Raw genomic sequence first — 25111 nt, forward strand, 5'->3', positions numbered from 1 at the left:
AAAAATTCCCTCAAAAGCATCTCCTGATGCAAGCACAGCAGCGCGTATACCTAGCAACGCCCATCTTTGCCAAGCTCATGCCACAGCATCAGTCTTCACGTCTGCTACAAAGTCAGATAGTCTGTATAGTAATCACAGCCTTCCTTCATCTGGATCTGTTTTAGAAATCGTACTTCACTTCAAAACCATAGGCATCCATGGTCAAAGCTGTAGGTAACCAGAGACAAGGGATTGCAGGAGACATCTTTGATAGGTGCTGTCCCTGTGCTCCTTCTCGCAAGAGAATAGAGTGCCCATGGACCTCATGATCCTGAACAAAGTGCAAAACACCTGCTGCTGCATGTCTGATTTGATTCAGGGAATTCTGCACATGATGTGCTTATGTGCACACAAAATGCACCCCAGTCCTGGCTCCCTCTTCCCTTCTCCCTCCACTCAGAGAAACAGCTTTTTTTCACAGAAAAGTGAAATAACTTGTTTTCTATTCATTTTTGAGGAACAAAACCTGGTAATTTCTCTTTTAAATATTTGGAAGACTTTGTGAAATTAAAATTAACAAGGTCATATAAAAGCCATCTTGAACAGGTAGATCCAACTTTTTAAAAAAATCCTGGGTTTTGGACTAGTGCAGTTTGTGAGCCTCACTTTATTTATACTACAGAAAGCAAAGACTCTTGCAAATTAAATCTGTACAGATGGAGAAGTAGCTCTGTGGGGAAGTAATTAAATGTTGCCGCAGTATTCGTTTCTATTTGCTGAAGGAAAGACTTTATAGCTCTCTTTGAAACAACTTTCCTCCTGCCCCTGCCATCCAGCAGAGAGGCTGCATCACTCACTGTTGCTTTTTGCAACAGCTTCTGCGCTCTCTCCCATTTAACTCTCTGCTTTATCCTTGCACCTATTAATTTATCACAGCTGTGGTAGGAGCTGGCATTTGCAGCTCGCCTGCCCTGAAGGAGTTAACTGGGTTTATTACATAAACTTTAACATTCGGGATGAATAGGAAATCACGCCCCTCCTCTCCTACAATATGTTCGTGCTCTTTAAATCGCACTCCTCCCCGGCTGTGTGTAAGCCCCACGCCACTTGACATGCCCTGAGCCTCCGCGTGTGTGCTCGGGCGCGCGTTTTCGTGCCTGCCTGCAGCTTTGCCGGGTTCTGGCTCCGCTCATGCTACCAGCGGCATTGCACGCCCGCGTGTCTCCGTGTGTGCGCGCGTGTGCGCGCACATGAGAGGAGCGGAGCGAGGGGAGGCGAGACGGTCACATTTCTAGGAAGTGCCAGCAGTCGTTGCAAAGTGTGAAAGCAAACTCTGCCATCTCTTGGACTGCCGCAAGTGGACAGACCGCCTCACATAATGCCATCTTTCGATGAGGTTTTGAAGGAAGCCGGGGAGTTTGGAAGATTTCAAAAGAGGGTCTTCTTCCTCCTTTGCCAGACGGGCGTAACTTTTTCTTTCCTGTTCGCCAGCGTGGTTTTCCTTGGGCAGGCACCTGGCAACTACTGGTGCAGGATCCCTGGGGCAGCTGAATTAAGCGAACGATGCGGCTGGACGCTGGAAGAGGAACGAAACTTCACGGTACTGCCCCTGCGCCTGGGGAACGGGTCCTCCGGCGGGGAGTGCGAGAGGCTGGACATCGTGTGGGACGCCTCCGTCAGCTGTGCCAGCCTGCTCGTCCCCTACGGCAATCACAGCGCGGGCAACCTGCCGCTCACCCCCTGCCATGATAACTGGGTGTATGAACAGCCCCACTCCTCCATCGTCAGTGAGGTAAGGAAAATCCCCGTCCTCTAATCAGCAGCTTCCATCCTGGTGTGGGATTGCAGCAGCAAAATGGGACTGCTGCTGCAAGGGTCGTTGCTTTGGTGGCTGGGTTTCCTTTCTGCATTTGTTTTGTTCCGAGTCACAAGCAAATTGGGATAATGAGTACGATCAAGTGTCAGCGTCAAGCTTTTAGGGAAAGGTGAGCTGATCTGAAGGGTGGCTCGCCACAGCCAAGCACCCCACACAAAGACTGCTCTGTCACTAGAGGAATGTCAGATTAAAATAAAGAGTTAAGTCCTTGCAGCTGAGGCTTCTGGTGCTCAATTTTGGGCCAGCAACTTTGGTGGTGTAAACTCCAAGTGTAGCTGACTGATACCACTTGATGATCTGGATCACTATATGTTATCTGTTCTCTGTATTTCCAGTAGTGAGCATTTAAGTCTGCAGGTAATAAAAAAATTGGTGGCAGACTGCCCTTCTGAGATCTGACAGGAGTCAGCAGAAATGATTGTGCTTACTAAGGAAAAAACAAACAAACATTTTCGCCCAAAGCTATCATTCAGCTTTTCCTGAAATGTCAGCATCAGAGAACTGCAGACTATTACTACTAGTGGTAAGCGCTGGCAAATGTAGTGGCTTTTTAATGAGGCTGCGAAAGGCCATTTAAGATGCTTTCCTAGGAGATCCTCTGTGTAATCTGTAATTGTGGCATGGATGTGCTGTGGTCTGGCTCCAGCATACACTCTGCACACTAGGAGTGTGTACATTTTAAGGTCAGCCTGACAGTAACTTTCACCGATGCAGTGATGAACAATATGAAGTGTGCTTAGAGGGGTTGTCTGGGAAATCATCAAGGTGCACTGCAAAATGTACTAGCACAGCCATGGGCTCTGGCTTCTGCCTGTCTCATGAGCCTCCCGCTGTGGCTTTTAACTGGGTGCTTGCACTGGAGCAGTGCCCTCCGAAACACGGAGCAGGGCACAGCGGGCAAAGCCCTGAGCAAACACTGAACTGAAAAGTGGTACCTATCCCAACCTTTCAATCCACCATCCTTCCCCCATCTGGCTGGGACCACTGGATCTGCTTGTAGGCTTCAGGCTCTTCAGAGCAGCAGCTTTGTGCCCTGAGCAGCACTTCTGACCTGATCAGATTTACCCAGGATCTATGCTCAGGAGAAGATAAATGAGAGTGCCTGCCTGGCCCTAGAGCAAAGGTTCAGAACTGGCTTTTATGTGCAGCCGCCGAAATCAAGGCTGCTTGGAGAGCCGCAAGTGACGTGCAGGGAGCTGGTGTCAAACTTTGGTCCCTGGGAATGACGTATCTCTGGCTGTGCTGGCAGTGGCAGCCAGGGCTGGGTGGGCAGGAGGACGATTGCTGCCTGGGAACTGCAGCCTGGCTCCAGAGCGAACAGCAGGAGGTGGCCATAGAGGGAAGGGTATGCTGCTGCCTCCGAGGTATCTCTGCTGGGGGATGGCAAGGGGTTAGGTCATGGTGTCTTTTACCTGAGCAGTCTGTGCTAGCCGTTCCCCTCAGAGCTTAAAAATAAAAATACAGAGATTCCTTTTCTTCTGTTTTTCCTTTTCTTTTCCATCAGCCTTGCTGTTGGTGAAAGCATGGAAGTTGTGTCCGTAAGATTGTGCTCAGCGTCCGTTTATGGCAGCAGTTTGTGTATCTAGCAAAGCCGCTGTGATTTTCCAGCAGTGTTGAGCCACTGGGTACTAGGAGAAAAGGAAACCAGTGTTTGTGTTGCAGCAATAAATGGGAGTGAAAGGTTCAATGTTCTCCGGCAGACACCTCTACCATCTGCACCTTCTTCCTCTCTTCTCCTGGGGAGACCCTCCAGGGCCAAGGGAGGGAGGAGGGATGAAGGGATGCTTGGGGAAGCACTCCCCACCTGTGCTCCCAAAGGTGCACGTTAGGAAAACCAGGCAGTAACAGTCTGCAAGGAGCGACAGGCTGAGTCTCTCTGTCCCCTGTGCCAGGGCAGCAGGTCCCATCATCACTGTCATTGCAGCTCCCAGAGGGACTCTTGCTCCTGGGTGCACCTTGGCCGGAGGGTGCTGGGCTGTGACCTGGGGCATTTGCGTCCTGTTCCAAGTTTTGCAACATTTGCTGGATAAATTACATCCCATGAGGCTTGGTTTCTTCATCTAAAAAGGAAGCTTGTAGCATCACATCCTGGCTCAGTTGCTTTGAGTTCAGCTATTAAGAGGAGCTTGGTATCTTATTAATGTGTTATACATCCAGCAAAGACAATTTAAATCCATGATTTAATTTAGTGTCCTTTCGCTCAGCTGAGGCTCTAATGAATCATGACTCAATTTAAGCAGATTTGTGCTCTGTTTAATCACCAGAGATGTCTTTTCTCATGTGTCTACTTGTAAATGTTTCATTTTGTCCATGTGTGCAGAAACATTTCTGTTTCTTTGAACTATCTTAAGATTTCTGGCACTTTATGTCTGGCTGAATCAACAGTGGAAGTGACCAGGGAGACAAAGTTAAAAGGATTAGTTATATGACAATCTGAAGGAAATATGTTCAGGGAGAAAGAGAGAGAAGGGGAAAGAAAAAAAAAAGTCAGGATACTGAAGGACTTCTTCCAGGCCTATGGCAAGCACAGATCTGGTGTGGATTTGCAGCGTGGCAGAGGAGGCAGAGGGCAAACGCAGGCATGTAAAGCCTTCACTGGAAAAAGGTATCGTATCACAGAGCAGGTCTGGCAGCCAATCCACAGGCTATTGCAATCAGTTCCGAGCACCCTAAAGAAGCTAAATCATATGGCTGGAGGAACTGATTTATGAGGAGTTGTGAAATGAAAGCTATTGCAGTACCTGAGTTTGTTGCTCTGATTTGTGCATGACTGGAGCACATTGCTCACTGGCCGCTCTCATCCTACCTATCTTCTGTAAAGGTGTTCACAGTAGCATCAGCAGAAGGAAGCAGAGGGAAAAGGGGGAATGTGGACTGATAAAAAGCACCCACTGCTTTGTAAGCAGTACCTGGGATGCCTGCTGCATCACCTGCTGCTGCAGGACTCCTGAGTCTCAGTGCTGGGATACAGTGCGATGCTGGGAGAATGTACCAGGGCTTTCCTCTTTCAGCATTTGAGAACAGTAAAATTTATTAAGAAATCATCACAGGAGCAACACGTGGCAAAGCCACTTAGCTTGGTCTAGTGACAGGCAACAAAGCACTGCTAAAGATTGCCTTTTAAAACCTTTTGATGTCTAGCAGGCTCTGAAAGGAAGTCCCTACTTCTGCAGTGACATGCCTAAGGGTCTCTGTGCTCCATTGCTTTAGGTCAGGCTTTTCTGTGAGGGCAATCCAGATCAGAGGAGTTGTCCACCGGTGCTGCACACACAGCCCAGCACTGTGGTGCCTGAGTTAGAGTTGAGCAAACTGGAACTGGGATGATGTAAATGTTTCGAGATATCAGCAAAGTCCTCCGCTATGTGTAAAACTTGGCAGCGACCCCTCCGACGCAATGGTGTCGCAGGCGGTGGATCTGCGCGGAGGACCTTGGCCCGGTGCAATCTGCTCCCGTTTAATTGAGCAGGTCTTGCACAGCACCCTGTGACACTGGAAGACGCAGCTGCGTGCGTCAGCGGCGGGATGGGAACCCAGTGGCTTCTCAGATTTTGCTTGGAGAGGGAGGCTGCGGGGGTAATTATCGAGCTAAATCCATTCCTGGCTCATGCCAGCTGGTGCCATCTGAAATGATGCTGGTCGTAGCAGGTGGCTGGCGCTGCTCGGGAGGGAAGGCTGGTGACAGCAGCACCTTTCACAGGGGAGGAGGGTGGGAAAGGACAGCCCTTCTGCGCAGGAGATGGAGAAGAAGGAAAAGCAGTGGTGCCGGGGGACAGTGGTGGACTGGGGGGGCTGCAGCCTCATGCTCTGGCCTGGGGGTCTGGAAGAGAGCCCAGGTCACCCCCTGCACTCTGTAACACTTGAAGTAGGATGCGTGCTGCCTGCCAACCCCTGCCGGGTGAGCCTTGTAAGGGACGAACATACCCAGGACATACAGAAGTCAATAAACCTAATTTCCCCCGGAAACTGTGCTGAAGGCTGAGTCACTTGACCTTTAATACTGCTGGGGCTTGGCACTTTGTACTTTCATCTCAGTGGAGAAAGTCTAGCACTCTGCAAAAGGGTGGCTGGTGATATCTTGCAAAGCAATAGCCATTTTATTCCAACATTTTTGGCGGTGATGACTCCTAGAGGCATGTGCGTGAATTACAATTGCGTCTGCAGGTTGAATGGCCTGTGGTGGTGGACGAAAGCAAGAGGGAAGTCTACATGGGCATCAGAAGCTACTGCACAGCTGGCATATTTGAGGCTTATTTGTTGGCAGGAGTTCAGCAGAAGGGACCGATTCCAATATGCCCTGTCTGCAGCGAGTCTTCACGCCGTAGATGATGTCACTTTGAGACCCGGCAACAATTTGTTGCCAAAGTGTGAGGTCTGAGGTGGACAAATGATCATTTGAACATATCCTATTGCACCTGCTGGGAATAAATCTTCTTACTCCTCTGCTTGCCAGCTGTCTCAGAAAATAACAGTCAGCCAGCATTTGCAGAGAAACCTGTAAGCAAAGCAATAATGTTTGTCTCAGAGTTTTTACAGTCCCTCAGAGCAGGAGATAACATGGCAGTCAAGCACAGGATGGAGAAAGCACAGCTGGTCCTTGTGCTGTCCTCCTGCAAGGCGATAAACAACGCAATTCACCCTCAAAGTGTTGATCTAGTGTGATTATTGTCATTGGCATGGCAGTATCCTGTCTTATTTCCACCATCATGGTGGGATTAATAATAAGTAGTGGAGGGAAAGGGAAAAAGGGCAGACAGAGGAGCAGAGGGAGCAGCAATTTCTGAATTTTTTATGAAGCTCTAACTAAGCTTTCCCCATATGAGAGGGGCTGGAGCAGTTCCTTGCATGGGTTACGCCAGTGGGGCTACATTTCTGTCACTGCCATCGAGCCAGCTGATACTGGCTGAGGGTTCGTGCCTTGGTTTTTCTTATTATTTTTAGGACAGCTGCTGTTTTCCCCCCTTTAGGAGATGGTAAGTTTTTCTGCCTCCCTCTTACTTTGGCTATGGATAGACATAAGAAAAAAAGAAGGACAGAACAGGTCTTCTGTCCTAGGAGGCTCAATGAGCCCAGGTGATCTGAGTGGCAGGGACGCAAAGGTACCAGCTGGGCCTTGGGCCATGAACAGGAGAGAAACCTCCAAAGCTTTCAAAGCTAAGCTGTTCCACTGGCCTTGAGCCACAGTGTGCTGGGAGCCGGCTAAAGGCTGACTCCATTTGTCCTGTTAAGTGCTCAGCTTGAAACAAGACATGGAGAAGAACAGTGTCCTTGCTTAGTCCCTTCGCACTCTGACAGAAGCTTTGACAGAAAGAGAAAAAAAAGGTAATTTCTCCCTGTCCACTGCATGCGCTTGCAGGGTGTTTTGTTGCAGAAAGTATGTGTGAAAGATAGCGGTTTAACAGCCCAGAGGATAAGAGAGATGGAGAAGAGCTGCCCAGCAACAAATGAGGAACATGCAGCAACAGTCTGCATCTCCCCAGGTTTCCCTAAACAATGAAAATTGCCCTAAACCCTTTGTCACTGGAAGGGTAAACTAGCCCCTGTTTGGCCACTTGTATGAATGCCGCTTAAAACGTGTATGTGGGCTCTCAATATGCTGTTGTAATTGGGCTGAGGAATAACTGTAGATCTCTTTATTGACCAAAAAGTCTCATCCACCATTTTGAAATTTAATTGTAACAGGCAGTAAAATGCTTCCAAACTCCTACTCAAAGCTGCTGCATTTTGAGGAGCTTTTAATGACATGTTGTCATTTAAAGAAATGTGTTTCTGCAGGGGTAGGTGTACTGAAGTGCTTTGGGACTTCCTTGGTGCACAAAGGCTCCTCAAGTACCAGGAATTACAAGTTTGTGATTAGTCTGCTTGTCAAACTAAAATGGAAAATGTTTGCCTTCTGCCAAGGCTATGAAGAAATGAGCAGTTGCCACAGCCCCCGTGTTTCCCAGTCATTAGTCATGTATGAGCATTTCTTCTATTCCCATCTCAGCCAGTTCCCACTTCTTTCTATAGAGATTAATCCACTAATGAACTACAGTGGAGGCCCAGTGCAAAACCTCTTCCTTCTCCCAGGGAGATCTCGCTCAGGCGGTTTGCTGCTGCTTTAGAGGTTAGCAAAATGCACCGGCATAGTTCCTTCCAGCCACACCACTGCTACTGTAAATCCGCACTGGGATTTCACGTTGATGTTCAAGCCTCTACCGGGTGGGAAAACAGTCATCACAGGGATATACTTCCAAGTAGGAGTTTATGCCTGCCCATACTGCAAGGCCCTCAGGGTGGAAGGGACTGATTTTCCCCGCTTTGTTAAGAACACTATAGAAGGGGATGTCCTGAAGGAGCTGGGTCCTGCTGCCTCTCTCTGTTGGCAACACCTCACTTCTGCTCAGGATGGCAGCTCATCGGCAAGGCTAAGAGGAAGGGAGCGCGGATGTGGATTGTTTCTCACTTTGGGCAGTACAACTTTTTTTAGCCAACTCCCTAAATGGAAGGCGGCTGTGTCCAGAAACACATTGCTTTTTGTCATACAGCGGACAGAAATTGTGCAGGTGAGTGCAGCACTGGATGCAGAGACGAGATGTGGGGTTGAGCTGGGTGCATGCACTTGTGCAGTGAGGGGCTTAGCAGGGAGCATGGCAAGGCCGAGGAAGAGGACTTGCCCTTAGCTGAGATAGCTCACCCGCTTGATTGAAATGAGGAGCTGGCTAGCTAGGCTTTAACGGGGTTTAGGTGTAGCCAGAGCTATACAGGTCAACAATAAGCTTAAGATCAGGGGTAAAAAAACCTAAGGCTTGCCTTTCCTTTTCCACATCCTTCCTGCCCTGCCCCCCACTGCAGTAAATGTTTTAGCAATTAAATTTCAAGTCTGTGGAGGAAAAGGCACTGAAAACAGGACGTGGTGACATTCCCTTTCTGCTCTGTTATCCTGGGTGAGCTTATTCAAGTGAAAGCAGAAATGTTTCCTTCACGGCATAAACATGCACAATGAGGACACTGTGGACAGACACACCTACAAATGCATAGGGAGGACTGGGCAGTAAGCCCTGCTCACCCCAGCATCTGTTTGTCCAGAATGTGTCCCAAATTTTGCAAAAGGAGCAGGGGTGTGCTGTTGCAGCTGTAGAGGTGATGCTTCTGGAGGGAAACCTCAGCTGGGTGCCGGTTTGCTGAGGGCTGTGTGATGCTCAGCAATGAGCCACTGGTCTCACATCTCTTCTGCAGTTTATTTGCAATTGGTGTGAGCTATAGCTCTTCTTCCCTGGAGGTGCCAAATTGGAACATTCAGGAAGAAAACAAAGAAACCCAAAGTCAGGCAGCTGTGGTCTAGACAGATAGAGAGCCCTAGAGGTTTTGATTCTCATGTTACCAATTTTGGAAACCAAGTTTGATCACGGGAGGGTAGTCTGTGACATTTAAAGACCATATGCTGGGTTTTTTTTGGTATGTCATGAGAAGAACGTGCACTTTCAGGGAATGGGATCTCCTATTACTCATAGTGGGAGATGGTTACTAACAGGGACAACTCTTCTGCTTCTTGATGCCAGTGGATATTAGCATGGAAGTGCTCCTGGTCAGTGAGCCCCTTGCAATGTGGACTGCATCTGCCTGGGCATAGGAGCAGCCTGTGTGGTAGGAGTGTATACATCAGCCCATGCATGGACAGGCATATGACCGTTCAGAAAGAGACAGGAGGCACCACTCTGCTCCCTTTTGTGAAAGCTGCTAGTAAGGGACATGGGAGATGTTTTGGAGGAGTATCATATAGGAGGACTACTGGCTAACTGCAGACAGGCTGAAATCCAGATGCAGATGCTCTTCCTCCAAGTGATGCAAATGGAGATAACCATCAGGCACAATCAGACCAGGTCATGGCTGAAGTGGTGATGTGGGTCTGACAGGCAGCTTGGATCAAAAAAAGATCTCTGCAGGGTGTGGAATTCTCTTTTAAAGGTTACATTCCCCTCTAAAGGTTATGTTTGCAAATGAAAAGCAAGACATTAGCAGGGTGATGACTTAAATGCTAGGTGCTACTCCAGCAAACAGAAAAGGTCTAAGAATGCTTATCTGTACCAGAAGTTATTTATATACTTAGGAAATAACAAAGCGCAAGACTAATTTAGGAGAGTACAGTTAGCCTATTGTCACTAATCTCTTCAGAAAGAGCTCATAGTTTCTTAGAATTTTTCTGTGTTTTCCTATTTCCCAGAATATTTCTCCCCTCAGGGGGAGCTGTAATCCCCATGCACTTTATAGGTGTTAGAAATCTAGGCCTTGGTCTCTGAAATTGACAACTGAAAACAGGGGCTAGTAGATTTTAAGTGATCTACAATGTTTTTACTTATGGATTTTATGTCCGTGTAAGCATCGTCTCATTTTGACATTGCTTTAAAGGTTTTGTTATTACATGCACTTTTTAGTTTTGTTCTCACACTAATTTATTGATGATTCTGGAGAGGCGATAACGTGCTTACTCCCCCATTCTCTCCTCGGCTGTTTTGGCTTATGAGGGGGAGTCCTCTCTCATGACTGTCTTCTTCAGGAGCAATCGCAAGTGTCAGAGGACGTTTTGCTCTCTGACGGGCAATTCTGTGCAGGGCTCTTAAACCTGCTCCTGTATGAAGCCCTCCCTGCTGATCTATCAATCAGCCTGATATTTCTCTCCAAGGTTTTGATCTGTCAAGGGGCCAAGCTGCTTGTGAGGTGCTGAGTGACCTTAACCTTCAACAGGGAGCTGACTCACTCTGCAGACCGTGGGCTCAGACCTCTCTGTTATTCCCGGGGACTGCTAGGAGGGAGGTGCGAGGGTTCCTCTTGGGGAATGGTGCTCCCAGGGTCACTCCACAAGTGTCTGCTGGAAGCAGAAAAGAAGGGTGCGAAGGTTCGTGTTAAACAGCGTTCAGAGCTGGAGCACAGACGCAGGTTGAGGCTGGCCTCTGTCACACTCCATCACTGTAAATGGCTGGGAAAAGCCAGCGCACCACGGCCAGCACCACCGGTAGGAAACGGCATGAAATAACGGAGCATTTTGTAAAACAGCCCGTGGCATCGGGCTCTGAGCTCTCCCTAGAGCTGTCACCCCCCCAGCAGAGCGTGGGGTCTCTCCTGCTGCCACTGCTCTGACCAAAAACCCACAGGGAAGAGTGCGGCTGTGTGGTGAGACGGGCAAGGAGAGGCCAAGACCTGTGCTGTGCTCTGAGGTGGCGGGAGAGCTGCGACATTCGGCTCCTGGATGTAACGCCTGGGCCTGAAATGCAGGCCAAGCCGGCCAGCGGAACCGTGCCGGTGACCCACCGACCAGGCAACGTATACACCTCTTCGCGAATATAACAAGTCCAGCAGCTGCCCAGACGGTCCCCTTGGTGCATACGTGGCCGTGCCAGGGTGCCCAGCGCAGGCCCTGGCGGGGGACCCGCACCAGACGTGTGTCCTGTGAGGTGTCCAGCTGAGCACAGCGCTGGCTGGGTCCGAGCAGTTTCCTTGAGCCCATGTGAAGCTGCTTTTCCTGCTTGCCCTCTCTGCCTGTCTTTTCACGTGATTATTTCTTTTTGTTATGCTTCAGCAGTGCACTTTTGAAGACAGTATTTTCTCATAGCTAGTCTTTAGCTCTCTGGTAAGCTGTGTTGCCCTGTACAGGTGGCTTCAGATGCTCCTCTGAGAGCCCCAGCCGGTGCCATCAGTGCGGTCAATTGCATTGCCTTCTAAAATCTTCTTTTAATAGTCATTCTCATGAAAAAACTCTGCTTTCTAAAGCTGTGTCTTTTTATACTATTTGTCAGGGTTGTCATAGTTTCAAGAAGCAAGAGATTAAGCAGTGTTTGAAGTTTGAAAGCGCTGCTCTATGTTCAGGCTATTTTAGGAAAGCATTGCTATAGCCCTTGAATATGACGGCAGAGAGCAGGTTTTATTCCTCTCAGAGGAAGCTGAGGTTTCTGCAGCTCCTGCTCAAGTTTTACAGAAGTGGAAGCCAGGTGCTGATGGCCTGGCTTGGCTCCGCAGAGTCACCGTGTTGACATCAAAACCATGAGTTTGTTTAAAGTCAGTGGGGGGTGGGATATCTATCTGGTTGGGGACCTATGAAGTTGCTAGCCAAGTTTTTCTTCGCAGTTGTGAGGGCTGGAAACTGCAGTTCTCAGTCACAAAATTTCCAGACCTGTGGCTTCAAGAAAAAAAAAAAAAGCCACAAACAAACCCAAACCCTGGACTTCTGGTAAAATCATCATAACTAACAACAATGATTCTGCTGTAGTTACTGTCAGAAACCGTGCTAATAGTACATTTGGAACCAAAACTGGGGAGTTTCATTTTAAAAACTGAAGAATAGCCTGCAGAAATGAGTGTGAATGGCAACTGTGTGGAGTTCAGAATATTAAAAGAAAGTGTTTCTTATGTAGGTACATAAATAAAAATTTAAGGGTCCAGATTCAAGCTCAGTGAAATCTTAAGTCTGGGTGCCTGCTGTGTCTCAGGTGTAAGCACACCTGAAATCCCAGCCCCAGGTAATACTTGCTGGGAGTTACAGCAGGCTAAGACGGAGCTCGGGCTCACAGCACTAAATTTCAGAGTCTGGAGAATTGTGAGTGGCAGAAGAGGCTTTTAATCTTCTCTCTAAACACCCCCGTGGCCACTTTGTCCAAGCACAGTGGTTGAGCACTGGTATTGTGGTACATATGCTGGTGAGCACAAATGAGACAAGCTGTGGGTGCTTCAACGACCAGCACCTTGTTAGCAATGAAAACATTTCTTACAGCTATGGATCGAAACCTCCTGACTCCCATAAGGTCTTGCAGAACTTGGCATGCAGCGGTTGGTATTTCTTTATGCTCAAAGAACCTCTAAAGTCATTTCCAATGACATGCTGTCTGGATAACTATTTTTAGTTTCATTTTAGTTTTAATTCCTAGTCTCTTTGTCTTCCTTTCTCTCCTCCACTTCCCTCTTCCCTTCACCCCTGTCCATCCCCATCCCCATCCCTGTTAATGAATTCTTCAGATATGCACCAATGTAACATTGTGTTAGGGAGTTATGGCTACTGCAGTATAAGGAGTAGAAAAGTCTGGGAAAGCTACACCAAGAAAATACATATTCAGTGTGTCAGAAATTGATCTGAGATCTGTTTTCAGTTTCCTCAGAGACTACATGTTTTTGCTTTTATCTAGAAGGCACTAAGAAAAATAATTAAACCATTTCTATAAATTGATGTTTTCATTGGCTGTAGCTGTGCACCCTTACTCTACACTAAACAAAGTCATGGCTTTGCCTTGGCAACATATTTAACAGCATTGCATTTGGTTTGCAAAAGACTGATTTGCTTTCCATATCCGGACAACTGATGTATGAAACACAGCATCCTTTTGGCGAGGAGGAGCTCTCCCCCTGTCTTCACGATAGCTTGAAGAGTGCTTGCTATGGTTGCACTTCCCTGGCCCACTGGTGCTTGGTGTTGAAGAAGCACATTTTAATTTCCCCTTTCCCTTCCTCTTCTCTTTTCCCTTCCCCTTCCCACCCAGCTCTGTGCAGTTTCTATAATGTTTTGCCCTGAGGATGATGAGTGACCCACCTGGGGTGTTTATGCCTCTCCCTTATTCCCGCAGTATAACCTTGTGTGCGGCAATGCCTGGATGCTGGATCTCTCACAGGCTATCCTCAATCTGGGGTTTCTGGCTGGCGCTTTCACCCTGGGCTACGCTGCAGACAGGTACTGTATCAATGCTGCTGTCCTTTGTTTTGTTCAGAGGTGAAATATGCATGCAGTATGCATGCATCAACACTTTGGAGGTTTAATTCCCTTCGGATAAACATCCCCTGCCTGGGTTGACAAAACCCAGCCAATGTAATCTTCATTTCTTTTTGGGCTGGAAACTTCACACGATCATACTTACTGATCCTATTTTGGAATTTACAATGTCATGAAAAGAGGTTTTGTTGTGCTTTCCTATGTTTTCTGTACACATCTGGACCCAGGAAGGGCAGAAGTACACAGAAATGAAAAGGAAGCATTCAGAGGAGTTTTCTGGACTGGTGTTTACTGGGGGATGTTTAATAGGCACCACTGATGAAGAAAGCAGCTACTTGAGGAAAGAAGGAAGGGACTCAGTATGGTAACTCTCTCCATTCACAGGCTGGACTCATACACTTACCACCGAGGTCAGAGCTCCCTCCAGCTGGTCCTCAACTCTCTTAGAGCTGGATGAATACCAAGGAAAAGATGCGGGTGATACTCAGGCTTGAGCAGCCCCAGAGCCGGGAGCTCCTGTAAGGTCTACCTCGCTCTTAAAGGAGGGAGCCTGGTTTGTGCTTTGTGCTGATAATTAACAGTAGTCAACCTATGCATTGGCTGAGAGCACCCCTGACGATTTCAATGGCAGAGCATATTTCTTCAGTTCATAAAATTCTTTCTTTCTGCCTGTTTTATTTTTCTTTGATATCTGTAATAATAGTAATAATAACTTGAAGTATGATTTCTTTGTAGGCAGAAATACAGAATTATCTGGAATGTCATCTCAGATAACAAATTTTGAACTAGCAAACAAAAGTACTTTCAAGGAAAACCTCATCTTTCCAAGGGATATAATAATAAGGGAAAAAATAAGGCAGAAAAGATTCCATGGCACTGGCTAACAAGATATCTCTGCTCAGTGTCTGGCTGGGCAGCCTACTAGCACCTGAAGACTGTGTAAGAGTAGAGATATTACAGCTAATTATTAAAATAAAATAATATGTCTAGGAATACTTATGTTTTAAGCATAGTGTAACTACTGTACAACTATGAATGTTGTACATTGGTTGCACTGGGGGGATGTGCTGCAGCCAGACCATTAGATTTTTGTCTCCTTGACAGCACTCAAAAGAATGGACCAGGTTGAAAATACCCTGATTTTTGTGCTGTATAAATTCTTCTCATGAAACCTTTTGAACAAAATGAAAAATCAAATATTCTCTCAAATACTTTTTGGTAAGATAAACAGCTACATCACTACTCACAGTTTCTTCTTCTTAAAACAGCAACAATAACAATGGAGAAGAGATCAAAATGGAAATTCTAGTTGTGTTCCAAGGACACAGTTGCCATGAAACCACAGGGAAGTTTTGTTGGCAGTTTTTTTGGAATTATGGCTTACCTCAGGGACACCTATTAATAATAATGTTTTTGCTGGAAAATGAGACTCATTAATACGTTAGGCAGACTTTGAAAACAAATAGTCTAAACCTAAACACTGGAAAATCACATAAAGTAATTGAAGAAGAAATTACTTACTTTCACAGAGCTGGCTGTAATTACTATTAGGAAACTAATTTGTGAAAACAGAAATCCACAACCAAAGTTGTCCTTATTTCAACTGGATCAAAAATCTGAACTTTAACATATAGGCCACAGTTTAGATACAACTTGTTTTCTAAAATAAAAGGGGGCCTGGTGCAGACATCACCAGTTTTAAAATTAGTGACATAAAGGCAGTGATAACTGCCACAGGGAAAAGAGTCCCATCTCCCAAGGGCCAACACTAAAAAGTTTCAGGCAGCCTCTCTTCAGAACAAGGCCAGTCTCAAAAAGACACTTTCAGATCTAGCATTAAAATGAGATGCCAGAAAAAAAAAAAAAATCTTTGTGTCTTTTCATGATTTTCACTTTCTTTTCCTTTTTCAACAGATATGGCAGAATCCTCATCTATTTGCTCTCCTGTCTCGGGGTTGGGATATGTGGTATCATAGTGGCATTCGCACCAAACTTTACTGTATTTTTGATCTTCCGTTTTCTCCAAGGCGTGTTTGGCAAGGGAACCTGGATGACATGCTACGTGATTGGTGAGAGCTGTTGTCTTCTTTCTTTTCTGGTTAGGAAAAGTGAGGGGTTTTTGGAGGACAAGGAGTCTGGCTACATCTGCTTTTGATAATATTTTTTCTTGGGAATAAAGCACCGGCCCTGAGGTTGGCAGACAATGAATAACCCAAGTCCATCCTAGTTAATGCATTTGTCCTCCAAGACAAGGTGCCTGCATGCAAATTTTAACTTGGCATCCATGGTCTGGGCTCATGCCTGAACTGAATGTTTGGGGAAGCAGTCACTGGCCTTTGTCCAGACCATGCTAGGGACCTTTCTAGCAGCTAAACAGTATAGTGTTTCCTTACCTGGCAATGTCTGTTAATTTACTGGTACAGAGGTGGCCTCTGAGAATGGCAGCAAGTGCAAACTCTTTCTGTTATTCAGTACTGATATAGGATGGAAATGAGCAGCAGTGTATGTGCCTGCCTGACCTCATAGGATCCCATGGAGAAGAGTGAGGAAGAAGTAATGCACGAGGGCAGACTAACAGTTCCTTCAGAACTGTCCAAGCTCTCCTTTTGTACCCAGCACTGTGGTACTTGAATATGCCTGTGAGCAGCTGGCCATAGGCAATATCAGTAGCAAGCCAACACTTTCTGTTGATGTTATTTGAGAACTCTTATGGCTGTCTAATGTATGGACTCTGATGGGGAGGGATTAACATAAATAATTAAGAAGTGGACGATTAGAATGTGTATATATAAAGGTTTTCTTATTACATAGAAGATCACCAAGGTGATCAAAATCTACAGAGCAAGCCCCGAATAAACCGGATACACAAAGAGGGACATGGTTAATTTTGGCAGAGTTTGAACATCTTCCACAGATGCTCAGAGGAGTTAACTGCTTTTCCTCACTGGGAGAACAGACACTTGGATGGCTGCTCTTCATTCTTTAGCTGGGAGACTTTGCTTAGTGCCAGGCTGGACACCAGGGTCCATATTAGGATTATTATTTCCTGAAAAGGGAAAACAAAGGGAAGCTTTTTTATAAATAGCATCAAAACAGCAGGGATCCAGACTCTTTGATATGCTATAGTCATGGCCCAGCGATGAAGCTCCTCGCATAGCAAGCTGACTTTTCATGAGAAAAGGGTATTGTTGTGGCATCTTGAATGACTACCAGGTTCAGAAAGGGAAACTCGTCTCTAGGGCATGAAATAGCAATACATTGAGGAAAGCATCCTACTAGAGATGAGACATCAGATTTGCTTAAAAAGAAAATCAACCATTCAGTAATCTACTGTGATAATCCAAAACACAGTGATAGCATCATTATATAGTGCAAAAACTTGTACCATCACTGTAGTCTGTGAGGCCTGTGACAATTTTTTAAAATTCCTAGTGGAATTTAGATGAGTGAGAGCAGAATTGCAACCAGATGTAAACAGTTACAGTGAGACCTGGGAACGCTGTGGTGATGTATGCACAAAGATACCTGTCTAGCCCTCTCAGCATCTAAAGCCCAGAAGCACCTCAGTTTTCTGGGCAAAGTTACACTGCTGAGCAGCTCAGGTCCAAGAACCAGTGAAATGGCCAGAGCTGCTTTTCCCCTCACTTCCAAGCACATGGCCTAATTTGAAACTGAGATCTTATCCTAAAAGTTTGGCAAGCGCTCTGACCAGCAAAATGTTTTATGACAGACCCATGGCTTCCTTAAAATGGCCAAATTTTAACAGAAAGGAATGCTTTGCAATGCTCAGATCAGACTGCCTGACTTTAGGGAAAGGTTCAGAGATACAGCATCCTGAGGGACAATGTATTACCACAGCCCTAAGCAAGGTGCTTAATTCTTGGAGAGAGTGATTCCATCTAGATTCCTTCAGGGATCTACTCTTATGTCCCAGGATCACCCAGAGTATTTACCAACCCAGCATTTTTTAAGAGGCCTGTACAGATCATTGGTTTGGTTGCACCAGGATGATGATTGCCCATTTCCCAAGCTACTGATCTGTGCTTCAGAACCACAACAGGCTGCCCCAAGAACCTCTCTTTGCTGTTACGTACAACCCAGCTCCTCCTGGGCCGGTGCTAAGCAGATACCTTTAGGCAGTAGAGTTGCCCCTGAGCCATGCAGATGTGATGAATAGTCAATAAATATACTAATGGTGTCATATTTTTCTGCATTGCCAGCTGAAATGAATCACTGTTACTTGTAAAATTTTTTCTTCTTTAGTAAAATAATAATTAAAAAAAAGTGTTTTCCATGTATTATAAACCAAGGTAAAACCCTCCGCTTTTACTCTGAAGGCTAGGTAGTGGTGACAGTTTTAAAGCAAACAAGAGGCACTTCTTCATTCACTGCTCATATCAACCATGGAGCTCATGGCCATGGGATATTGCCTGAAATTTGGGATTACATGGGTTTCAGAAGCCATTAGACACATTCACAAAATTAAAAAATCCACCAAAGGATTAAAAAAATAAACCAACAAAGGCTATGTTTGTTCTAGTAAATAAAACAAACTGTGGACCATACCTTAGCCCTCAGAGCAGCTAGCATGGTATGGCTCAACTCTTGCCCACAGATGCCTTGTCCATATTACCTGCCTGGAGCATCTTCCTGTTTGGGGCATGGGCCAAAACTGTGCCAGGGAGAGTGCTAACAATTTGCTACTAAGCATGATCATGATGCAGTCTCAAACCCCTGTTCTGGTCCTATTTAATTCATTAGCAAACATACTGTCAGGAACCCCTCTAGCTGAAGAACAGTGGGTGAATTGATGAGGAGATGTCACCCGTGCTTGCCCTGGGCAGTCTCAATGACATGCTTACACTGCTGAAGGCAAGACGCTGGGCTAGACAGACTTGTGACCTGATATAGTGCTCTCCTTCCTTATGTTCCACCACTAATATTTTTCTTTGGAGTTACGTTTGTTTCTCTGTTGTTTATTTTGGCTTTCTCTGCTCAGTGACGGAGATTGTTGGTTCTGACCAGCGGATTGTTGGGATCGTGATTCAGATATTCTTCACCCTGGGAATTATGATTCTCCCTGGAATTGCATACTTGGTTCCCACCTGGCAGGGCATCCAGCTGGCCATTTCACTGCCAAACTTCCTCTTCCTGCTCTACTACTGGTAACGTTGCAGTCGTTGCTCTTGTCATTATTGCTATCGCTATTCGAGTACCTTGAGACTCCTGCTGTGGTCCCAGGTCTCCAGTGTGCAAGATGTTGTAGGCAAGGAAGAAGATATTTGCATATTGTTGATTTTGGCATTTTAAATTCTTTTTTGTGAATTGCAGACATGCATTACTTTCCTTTTTCTGCCCAAGGTTTGCCTCTTTCCTCAGCCACAGCTGGCCCTCCACAGAACCCTGCTCTGCGGCTGCTTAGCCCAGGGCTGCTTATCTGGTTAGCTTGACCAAAGTCTGCTTTTCCCATCAGCCATGGCACCCCACCTTTACCTCTAATTATGTACTCAGTTCAAGCCTGAACTTGCCTTACAGGTCCCATGAGTTGGGCAGTACAGCTAATGAGAAAGCAGAGCACTATGCCATGGTGAACATCTGTCCCGATGGAGTGCAGCCATCCTGTGGGCTGGATCCAAAGAAACTCATCCACATACCCTCTTCCTGCACATCGTTTCCTTAAACATTGCCTTAACCTTAGGCTAGCAGAAACTGAAACACCCATTGGTAGTATTGCTTTGTGTTCAGTTTATGAAAATGTATACATTTGAGTGTGTGTGTCTATCTTACAATGATACAGCTAGAAGTTTCCTGATCTGCCTGTACTTCGTACAATGTGTGGTTAATATTGACTTTCATTGTTCCTTGCTGTTCTACGGGCACCTTGTTTGCTTGTTGCCTATCATACTTCAGACATCAATTGTACAAATATAATAGATTTCTTTCAGCTTTATAGAGTATTGATACAGTCTATTTTCTTCTTTCTTGCTCACAAAGATCAGATATTTTACAGGAGACTGCCTGGAAAAGCAGTCCACAAAAGAGTTTCTGTATCCCAAAGACTGAAAAATTGGTGTGTTGTGTATTAACACAGGCAAAAGGCGAAGCACTTTGGTTTACTTATGATGTTGAAGGGCAACCTCCCCATTTATCACTTCTGTGTTCTTAACAGGGTGGTTCCTGAATCTCCACGTTGGCTCCTGACACGCAAAAAGGGAGAGAAGGCCTTAAAAATCATGCACAGCATTGCAAAACACAATGGGAAATATCTCTCACCACATTACTCAGAGGTACTGTCATCTCTTTGAACTAAATCTTTTTTTCTAAACTTTCTTAATCTTCTGCAGGTTCAGTTGTGTTAAAATGCATTCTCTTTATGTGGTGGGCAACGCTCTTGAAGTGTCACACCCGAACAAAATTGTCAGTCCCATACCTACTTCGTTAACTGCAAGAGGGTAAAAGTGAACTGGCTGGAAAGACATGGCTGGAAAAAAGTTTGCAAAACAATGAGTCAGGTCTTTCATTTGCAACACTCCTACTTTAACAACTTGTGGGAAACATCAGAAACTAGCCTGAGGGCCAATGGTATATCACAGCAGCTGCTGTTTTAGCTGACAGAGTGAGTGAAGACAGCAGGATCCACTTTCCTGGCTTCTTTGCTAGAACTTCCTTTTATAACTCAAAGAGAAGATGATGTAGAAAATCAGAATTTAAGTAAAAATTTGCTTCCATCCCAATAGGGGCAAAATATGCCCCACAATTCAAAATAGGAGAAGCACTGTCTAAGATCACTGTTTACAAAATAGGACAATGTATGTTAGAATTACAGCCCTTTGACAAGTGGTCTTGACAGAACTGAAAGGACTGATGCATTTCAAATGACACTGTCGTGTCATTGCAGCATTTGCCTTGTTCAGCGTTGGGTAGCAATGCCTGGCTCTCAGGCCATATTTACTGTGGCATTGGCCTTATGGTTCAGTGACGACAACAGATGTGAACAAGGTTCCTGTCCTGTAACAAGCTGGGTCTGGAACTTAAATGCTAGCAATAGTCATGTTAGAAATCATTATTTGAACTAAGGAAAACAGCTGCAAATTGTTAGCACGCAGCAGCCCGGAGGTGACATACTGAATACACTACAAGTATTTCATAAAGAAATTGTGATTTTCGTATTGAAAAGAAATGACCTACATAAAATGTCCATCTATCAGTACACAGTAGTATCCTTTATGCCTGCATACATGCATATGCATATATATCCATTTTTATACATATACAAAATTATGATGTGTGACTTTTAACTAAATTTTCACTGAGACTAAATGCAAAGACTTTGGGATGGCAGTGTTTGGAGGAGACTGATGTGTCCCATTCTGTCAGGAATGAACATCATGATGTGTGTGCTTCATAACAGGTAGTTGGCAACCTGGATTCTCACAGCTTGATATCTTACCTAGGTCTTTCTCATTGCTCTTCTTGAGCAAGGGAGAACCTGAGAATTTAGCCCATCTTAGCCAAAAAAGTGGGGTTGCTTCACCAGAATCCTAGAGTATAATTCTGGATGAAACCCAAGCAGTAATTATTGGCACTCTTCTGAAACACCAGATAGCTGTTCCCAAATCCATAGGATTTTATTTACCTGGTGAGAAACAGGCTCCATAAATCACCTAGCCAGCCTAAGCAGCTCTGCTTATTCAGGAGTATTCCTGCTATAAATACAGACCTTGCATGAAATGCACACAGGAAGAGGTATGTGGCAACAGAAGAAGTATAGAAATGGCCAGTTCCTTTATACCAGTATTCCATTATCTTTCCACTTCATTAAGTATATGTTAATGCCAGTTCTGGCCAGGTAAAGTTCACACAACAGGTTCCACAGGGAAGCTGGGCCTACCTTATGCTATGCCTCTTGGGATATATGACTCTGGACTAATGATTTTGTAAAGTCAAAACTAGATCTATCAGCAGAGATGAGTATGCTGAAACATGCATTTCCACAGCCAGCTGCTTTATTCATAAGCAACTTGTTCAAGTGCCATAACGTTGCTATAATGGCATTTCTGTGAATGTTATGTTGCTCAGGGGAGCACACAAAGGTTAATGATAGGGAGGGAGGGTTGTCAGGGGAAAAGAGTTGTATATAACTTCCTTGGCCAAGAAATGGGATGTACCAGATGAGACTGTTGTACATTAGTGAAGCAACATGACAGAAGGAGTTTTGATGAGCAATAACAAGCTAGGCCAGCAATTAGTAAACCATTTTTCCGATGGAAGCCAAGGCATCTCTGTGATACCAGCAAAGGTCAGGAAATTGCCCTCAGCTGTCCCACAACGCAGAATGAGCTTTGCTAGTCACGTTGGAGTAGCATCTTATGCAGCTGGAGGACTGCAGACTGAAACTGGTGGGAGGAAAACAAAGTGAAAGACTAAGGAGAGAGAAAAGGGTAAATCCATTGATGTCAATGACCAGCTGGAGTACATGGAGCTCCGCCTGGGGATGGATGAGGAGCCGACTGGGAGCTTATGGGTCAGGATTAAAGGGAGGGCAGGGACAGGTGACTTTATAGTGGGGGTCACCCAACCAGGAAGACCAAGCAGATGACACCCTCTATAGACAGATAGGAGCAGCCTCATATTCACAAGCCCTGGTCCTCATGGGGGACTTCAGCCACCCCGATGTTTGTTGGGGGGACAACACAGCAGGGCATAAGCAATCCAGGAGGTTTCTGGAATGTGTTGATGATAACTTCCTTCTCCAAGTGATAGAGGAGCCAATGAGGAGAGGTGCTATGCTGGACCTTGTTCTCACCCCGAAGGAGGGGCTGGTGGGGAACGTGAAGCTCAAGGGTAGCCTTGGCTGCAGTGACCATGAAATGGTGGAGTTCAAGATCCTTGGGGCAGTGAGGAGGGTGCACAGCAAGCTCACTACCCTGGACTTCAGGAGAGCAGACTTTGGCCTCTTCAGGGATCTTCTTGGTAGAGTACCATGGAATAAAGCCCCAGAGGGAAGAGTGGCCCAAGAAAGCTGGTTAATATTGAAGGATCACCTCCTGCAAGCTCAGGAGTGATGTATTCCAACAAAAAAGAAGTCAGGCAAAAACGCCAGGAGGCCTGCATGGGTGAACAAGCTGCTCCTGGACAAACTCAAACACAAAAAGGAAGCCTACAGAGGGTGAAAGAAAGGACAGGTAGCCTGGGAGGAATGCAGAGAAATTGTCCGAGCAGCCAAGGATCAGGTTAGGAAAGCTATAGCCCTGATAGAATTAAATCTGACCAGGGACATCAAAGGCAACAAGAAAATCTTCTATAGGTACGTTGGTGATGAAAGGAAGGCTAGGGAAAATGTGGGCCCTTTCTGGAAGGAAACAGGAGACCTGTTTACCCGAGACATGGAGAGAACTGACTTACTCAACGACTTTTTTGCCTCAGTCTTCATCAGCAAGCGCTCCAGCCACACCACCAAGTCACAGGAGGCAAAGGAAGGCACTGGGAGAATGAAAAACCACCCACTGCAGGAGAAGATCAGGTTCAAGACCATCTAAGGAACCTGAGGGTGCACAAGTCCATGGGATCTGATGAGATGCATCCACGGGTCCTGAGGGAAATGGCAGATGAAGTGGCTAAGCCACTATCCATCATATTTGAGAAGTCCTGGCAGTCCGGGCAAGTTCCCACTGACTGGAAAAGGAGAAACATAACCCCATTTTTAAAAAGGGAAAAAAGGAAGACCCAGGGAACTACAGGCCAGTCAGTCTCATCTCTAAGCCCAGCAAGACCATGGAGCAGATCCTCCTGGAAACTATGCTAAGGCACGTGGAAAATAAGGTGGTGACTGGTGACAGCCAAAATGGCTTCACTAAGGGCAATCATGCCTGACAAATTTAGTGGCCTTCTATGACAGGGTTACACTGTTGGTGGCTAAGGGAAGAGCAATGGATGTCATCTACCTGGATTTGTGCAAAGCATTTGTCATTGTCCCGCGCAACATCCTTGTCTCTAAATTGAAGAGACATGGGTTTGATGGGTGGACCACTCAGTGGATAAGGAATTGGCTGGATGGCCGCACTCAAAGAGTTGAAGTCAACAGCATGAAGTCCGAGTGGAGACCAGTGACTAGTGGTGCTCCTCAGGGGTCAGTATCAGGACTGGTGCTGTTTAATATCTTTGTCAGTGTTATGGACAGTGGGATTGAATGCACCCTCAGCAAGCTTGCTGATGACACCAAGCTGTGTGGTGTGGTCAACATGCTGGAGGGAAGGGATGCCATCCAGAGGGACCTTGACAGGCTAGAGGGATGGGCCTGTGCGAACTTCATGAAGTACAACAAGGCCAAGTGCAAGGTCCTGCCCATGGGTCAGGGCAATCCTAAGCACAAATACAGGCTGGGCGATGAGTGGATTGAGAGCAGCCCTGAGGAGAAGGACTTGGGGATGTTGGTTGATGAGAAGCTCAACATGACCCAGAAATGTGTGTTTGCAGCCCAGAAGGTCAACAGTATCCTGGGTTACATCAAAAGAAGCATGACCAGCATGTCGAAAGATGTGATTCTCCCCCTCTACTCCACTCTTGTGAGACCCCACCTGGAGTAATGTGTTCAGCTCTGGGGTTCCCAACATAAGAAGGATGTAGACCTGTTGGAACAAGTCCGGAAGAGGGCCACGAAGATGATCAGAGGGCTGGAGCACCTCTCCTATGAAGACAGGCTGAGAGAGTTGGGGTTGTTCAGCCTGGAGAAGAGAGGAGAAGACCTTATAGCAGCCTTCTGGTACCTAAAGGGGCCTACAAGAAAGCTGGAGAGGGACATTTTAGGAGGGCATGTAGTGATAGGACAAGGGCTAATGGCTTTAAACTGAAAGAGGGTAGATTTAGATTAGATGTAAGGAAGAAGGTCTTTGCTGTGAGGGTTGTGAGGCACTGGAACAGGTTGCTCAAAGAAGCTGTGGATGCCCCATCCCTGGCAGTGTTCGAGGCCAGGCTGGATGGGGCTTTGAGCAACCTCTAGTGGAAGGTGTGCCTGCTCATGGCAGGGGGGGTTGGAACTAGATGATCTTTAAGGTCCCTCCTAACCCAAACCATTCCATGATTTATTGTCCTTGGGGGGCACATACGCCAGTGAGATTCCCTCGTCCTGGTCAGCATTACCCAGTGCCAAGTGTGGCCCGAGACATGTAGCAGGAAGGTTGTGCTGCTGCAGCTCCCCCTCCACATTCAGCCCTGTGTTCCTACACCCACTTTCTCTCTCTAAACATCAACATTTTCAAAGCATCACATCAGAATGGAGATGTGTGTCTTTCTCTGATTTTTGTTTTAAGTTACATTTAATTTTTTTCAGAAGTGTCCCTGCTCATGACCCTAAGCCACCCACAGCTGCAGCAGATTGACCTCCACACATCCAGATTCATGCTGGATCTGTTCCTGTGACCTTTTTAATATATAATGTCTGTCATCCTTGGTGCTGTGCCCAGAGGAAAGACAGCATCTCCAGGAAGCGCGTTAGTCACGGATCAAGTGTATTTCTCACGTCAGACTTC

At 46.1% G+C, this 25111-nt stretch overlaps 1 protein-coding gene across 1 annotated transcript in view; it reads left to right on the forward strand.

Annotated features, from left to right (window-relative positions):
- Positions 1-1087: 1087 nt before the first annotated feature.
- SLC22A3 (solute carrier family 22 member 3) overlaps positions 1088-25111 on the forward strand; it is a 33713-nt gene continuing 9689 nt past the window's right edge. Inside the window, exons 1-5 of the mRNA XM_075036076.1 lie at positions 1088-1771; positions 13441-13544; positions 15498-15652; positions 18583-18748; positions 19753-19870. Of these exons, the coding sequence (XP_074892177.1) occupies positions 1358-1771; positions 13441-13544; positions 15498-15652; positions 18583-18748; positions 19753-19870 (957 nt within the window). The 5' untranslated portion in view covers positions 1088-1357. The remainder of the gene's footprint in view (positions 1772-13440; positions 13545-15497; positions 15653-18582; positions 18749-19752; positions 19871-25111) is intronic.

The sequence above is a fragment of the Buteo buteo genome, chromosome 9, assembly GCF_964188355.1.
Source record: "Buteo buteo chromosome 9, bButBut1.hap1.1, whole genome shotgun sequence".
Taxonomy (NCBI): Eukaryota; Metazoa; Chordata; class Aves; order Accipitriformes; family Accipitridae; genus Buteo; species Buteo buteo.